Raw genomic sequence first — 5289 nt, forward strand, 5'->3', positions numbered from 1 at the left:
TAATAACATATTCACGCGCTTTGATACGTACGTATATGTCTACCCATTTCGTGCCGTTTTCATCGCCGTCTAATGACCAACAAAACCCCTTAATTTTCTCAAATCAACTCATCTCTGAACTCACAATCCATCAATGAAGCCATCAACAGCAACACTATCAGCTAAACCAACCATAACTCTACTTGCCGTGGTTTTAATTTCACTTATTGCCGGCGCGTATCACGCACACGCCGGCGATATTGTTCACCATGACGATAAAGCCCCTACACGGCCTGGCTGTGACAACAATTTCGTTCTGGTAATTGTTGATCTTGTAATTGTTTGTTAATTAGTTGGAATTTTGGTAATATATAGTTTTTAGGGTTTTGAAATTGTGATAGTAGAAGTTAGTCAGTGTAATGAGAAAGTGAAATTAGGTATGTGATTTTGTGTGTGAAGTAGTTATTGGTGTGATTTTAGGGCTAGCGTAACAGGTCGGACGCTACACGATAAGACACGGTTACCTGTGGTGCTAGACATGAACAAGACACGATTACTTGTGGTGATAGACATGAACACGATACGATAGCTAATCAAGTTACTTTTTCCAAACACGTATACGAAGTTGTTTAGAAACGGTATACGGCTATCTGCTACTGTTTAGGGACGCGATAAATATTACATATGTAGTGAAATAAAAGTTGCCAAAGTTTATAAAATTCTTAACTGTTTTTCATTAATATATGATAAAGTTGCCAAAATTTTATAGAATTTTTAATTAATGCATATATTTTTACTAAAACATAATAAAGTTGCCAAATTTTTTATAAAATTCTCAAACTTTTTTTATTAAAACATGATAAAGTTGCCAAAATTTTATAAAGTTCTCAACTTTTTTTTATTAAAACATGATAAAGTTGACAAAATTTTATAAATTATATATTTTTGTTACTAAAATATTATAAAGTTGCCAAAAATTTACAAATATTGTATTTTTTTATTAAAACATGATAAAGTTGCCAAAAATCAAATTTTATGTGCAAAACATGATAAAATGTGGTGTGTGATATGCAATTATGCATATTTGTTTAAAATGCGGTTATGATGTTTTGTACACAAAATTTGGTTCAAGTACTAACTGACTGGAACTTTTAAATTATTAAAGCTTTTGATGGTATGATGAATTGTTATGTTCTTCTTTAGGGCTTCATGATGCTCAATTATAATTGTGTAACAGGTGAAAGTTCAGACATGGATTAATGATAACGAAGAAGATGAATTTGTAGGCGTTGGTGCTCGGTTTGGTCTCACTTTGGAGTCAAAGGAGAAGGATGCTCATAAAACCAGGATTGCTCTTGCAGATCCTACTGATTGTTGCACAACACCTAAAAATAAGGTTTGTTTAAATTTAATATATATTTGTATCTTTTGTAAACGGTTCATTGACAACTGTAATTTTGTTTAGCTTACTGGTGAAATTATCCTTGTGCACCGAGGGAAGTGTAGTTTTACAACCAAGGCAAATGTTGCTGAAGCTGCTGGTGCTTCAGCAATCCTCATTATTAACAATCGCACAGGTATAGTCATTTGTTTATGCTATTATCTAAATCCAATAAAAATTTACCTAATAAGGAAACTGGTTGAAAGTCGGTTATGTGTTCTTTTCAAGTGTATGACCTTATAAATCATTTTGTTTAAACTTGAGATTATCATTATAATAATATAGTTTTCTATTCGTATTTAACATTTTCCCTTTTTATAAGAACTTAAGAAAAAAGTAATGTAAGTGGTCATCGGGTAAACAAGTTTAATTGTTTTGACCGTTACTTTGCTACTTTAGGTTATTATGATTGCTGTATAATACAATATCTACTATTAATAAGGATACAACTGAAAGTTTTTAAATTTTGTAATGGTGTAGCTAATCATGCATTTTTTTTCTACAGAATTGTTTAAGATGGTGTGTGAAGACGATGAACCTGATGTTAATATTGGCATCCCAGTAGTGATGCTTCCACAAGATGCCGGTGAAAGCTTGAAACAGAGTCTCCAGAAGAAAGTAAATGGTAGGGTTCATATAACATTCTATTAAAGTTATTAATTAAGAAAAACTACCTTAAATTAATTTGAAATTCGCTTGTTCTTTTCTCAGTTTCTGTGCAGCTATACTCTCCAAAACGCCCATTGGTAGATGTTGCTGAGGTGTTTTTATGGCTTATGGCTGTCGGTACCATTTTATGTGCGTCTTACTGGTCTTCCTGGAGTGCGAGGGAAGGAGCTATTGAGCAGGATAAACTTTTAAAGGTGGCAATATTGACCCGTTTATTTATAAATGGTTGATCTGGGTTATATTTTTGCAGTTATCATATGTCTATGTACCATTCCTTAAGTTCACTAGAGTAAATCTGAATTTATTGATTAATATTGAAATTCACAGGATGCATTTGATGAATATTTGAGCACGGAGGCTTCGTATTCAAGTGGGGTGGTGGAGATCACCACCACGTCAGCAATTGTGTTTATTGCGGTTGCATCATGTTTCTTAATTTTGCTTTACAAGAAAATGTCATACGTGTTCATCGAGGTTTTGGTTGTCCTCTTCGCCATTGGTGGGGCCGAGGTAACGTATGCTATTTTCATTGATTTGATCATCTTTAATGAATTAAATGAGCTCCTTTTTTCTCTCTCTCAGGGTCTGCAAACGTGCCTGGGTGCTTTATTAGCATGGTATATATACATTCCACATATAACAGTTATATGAGAATTTAATTTATCTTTCAAGTCTAACTAACGATTTTAAAAAATGCAGTTTCAGGATATTTGAGAAGGCTGCAAAATCATTTATCAAGATCCCGTTTTTAGGAGGTGTGTCGTATTTGACACTTGGTGTTTCTCCATTTTGTGTGGCGTGCGCGGTTTTATGGGCTGTTTACCGCCGACACCACTTCGCTTGGATTGGCCAAGATATACTTGTAAGATCAATTATGTATCGATTTTTGACTTGCAATTGATGAAATAATGGCATTATACAGAATTGTAATTATTTTTCTATGGTAAATCAGGGTGTTGCGTTGATAATCACAGTAATCCAGATAATACAAGTGCCTAATCTTAAGGTATTGCTATTCCATGTTTTCATTTCAGTTAGTATCATTGGGTTTTCATTGTTAATATTAAATCTAATAAGATGCTTAAAAACATAAATTTTTTTTACCTGTGTATCTAAATATGTTAATCTAATCTACTGTTAATAATTTATTATTATTTGATGAATTTAGGTGGGAACAGTTCTCCTGAGTTGCGCATTCCTGTACGACATCTTCTGGGTGTTTCTTTCCAAACGGATTTTCAAAGAAAGTGTGATGATAGTGGTGAGTTTATTGATTTTAAATTATAAACTTATTAATTTTCAGTTATCAGGACACCGTGACTGTTTCTTATTATTATTTTTCGATACAGGTGGCACGTGGTGATAAGAGTGGAGAAGACGGTATTCCCATGCTACTTAAAATTCCAAGGATGTTTGATCCTTGGGGAGGCTACAGTATCATTGGATTTGGTGATATAATTTTACCCGGATTATTAGTAGCATTTTCTCTAAGGTTTGAACATTTTCGTTTTCGTGTTGTATCCAAATGAATGAATGATTAAACTTATGTTGTATTTTCACATAAAAGGTATGATTGGCTGTCCAACAAGACCCTTCGAGAGGGGTATTTCTTATGGACAATGGTTGCTTACGGATTAGGTAAGAAAACTCGTACGTGTGTGGTTAATTTGCTCTACGGTTTTCAAATATTAATCACTCCTATATAAAAATGCAGGTTTGCTTGTTACATATGTAGCCTTGAACTTGATGGATGGACATGGTCAACCAGCGTTGCTTTACATCGTCCCTTTCACAGTTGGTAGGTTCTCTGAATATTAGAGGTGTCAAAAGGAGCGTTCGGTTGGGTAATGGGTCGAAGTTAGGGTTGTTAAATGTGTCATGTTTGCGGGTTGTTAACTCCAAATTTTTATTTACTTTTATTATGATTACATAATTTATATTAAATTTGGGTGATGTCATATTTTCAGGCACGTTTATAACATTAGGAACAAAACGAGGCGACCTAAGACATTTATGGACAAAAGGCGTGCCCGACAAGATTTGCCCGCATGTGCGGCTTCAATCCTCTGACGAGTAAAAAACCCTGAACAAGGTACAACTTTAACTGCAAGTACAATTCACTAATGCATTACGTATCTATTTTCTGAACAATAAACTACAAGTTTGCCCCCAAGTGTGATTCGCAGCACAAGTCTTACTCTTAGCAGAAACCATCTAATCTCGAGTGGTCGATGCGTTAAGAAGTTGTACCTGTTGTGGTAAAAGTTGTATATCGTTATGTGTTTGTTTTGTTACATACAAGACGTATTGACCTTTTGTAGTTACTCCTTTTATCGTGAAATGTAGATAGAAAATCTTAGAGCAGTATTTATATAAACGTCAGTGAGTTTAATATTTGTTATTGTATCATATCTCTTGGGTTGAAACTCGAATCAAAGCAAACATTTTGGATGTTTCTAATCTCGTTTTCAACTTTCAAGATCAAAATCTATTATCTGTCATCGATGAGTCAGGGCCGGCCGGGTCCATGTATGGGGTGGCCAATTGTACAGGGCCTACTTTTCCATGGGCCTATAGTTAAAAGAATACACATTATACATATAAAGTTATTTTAAAACCGAAGTCTATAAAATGACACTTTGGTGTAATGGTATTATGGAAGGAACGCTTGTCTACAAAACCAAAAGTTTCGGGTTCAATTTTTGTATGTCATTTTTTTAAATAAACAAATGTTTATCAAATAATTGATGATGTGATATTTGAGAGTTGACGTGAAAACGTTAAACCATGGGCGTGTTAAAATGTGAAAATAACATAAATTTGACTGAAAAGTATAAAAAATAAAGTTCTGTATGATTTTGCATAAAGTACAAATGCAACTGAAAGTTGCAAATTGTTACATATCAAGATTTTGTAACTCTTAAGTATTTTTTCTGACTCGGATACTTTCTTATGAGAGAAGAAAAATAATATTTTTGTGTATGCCATATTTTATTTCCCGGACACGACATGTGTAAGGTGCTTTAACCACAAAATAAATATTTACTTTAAAACAACTTTGATTTAACTTTTGAAAGTATCTAACTTTCAGTCATTGGTCTTTCACCAAGAGTTGTTTTCAAGGGTCAAGTTATTCTATAAAGGGTGATAAAAATAAGAAGTGTGAGAAACCATAAATAATTAACATGTGTCAAGTGGGG

General features: G+C 33.6%; 1 protein-coding gene across 1 annotated transcript; it reads left to right on the forward strand.

Annotated features, from left to right (window-relative positions):
• Nucleotides 1-4481, forward strand: LOC143601967 (signal peptide peptidase-like 4). Its single transcript, XM_077079234.1, has 14 exons — nucleotides 1-298; nucleotides 1217-1375; nucleotides 1445-1556; nucleotides 1926-2045; nucleotides 2132-2283; nucleotides 2417-2599; nucleotides 2672-2706; nucleotides 2789-2951; nucleotides 3042-3095; nucleotides 3258-3350; nucleotides 3439-3581; nucleotides 3657-3727; nucleotides 3804-3887; nucleotides 4057-4481. The coding sequence occupies exons 1-14, from the start codon at nucleotides 134-136 to the stop codon at nucleotides 4164-4166; spliced, it is 1644 nt and encodes a 547-aa protein (XP_076935349.1). The 5' UTR covers nucleotides 1-133; the 3' UTR covers nucleotides 4167-4481.
• Nucleotides 4482-5289: the final 808 nt, after the last annotated feature.

The sequence above is a fragment of the Bidens hawaiensis genome, unplaced genomic scaffold, assembly GCF_021521415.1.
Source record: "Bidens hawaiensis isolate Kalapana, Puna unplaced genomic scaffold, B.hawaiensis_p1.1 tig00057703_1, whole genome shotgun sequence".
Lineage (NCBI taxonomy): Eukaryota > Viridiplantae > Streptophyta > Magnoliopsida > Asterales > Asteraceae > Bidens > Bidens hawaiensis.

What these genes read in the sequence shown, in the direction of transcription:
- LOC143601967 (XM_077079234.1), top strand. Translation starts at nt 134, where the DNA reads ATGAAGCCATCAACAGCAACACTATCAGCTAAACCAACCATAACTCTA. An exon ending in CTGGGTGCTTTATTAGCATG is followed by an intron (nt 2,707 to 2,788) that starts GTATATATACAT and finishes TAAAAAATGCAG; the next exon opens with TTTCAGGATATTTGAGAAGG. An exon ending in CATCGTCCCTTTCACAGTTG is followed by an intron (nt 3,888 to 4,056) that starts GTAGGTTCTCTG and finishes TCATATTTTCAG; the next exon opens with GCACGTTTATAACATTAGGA.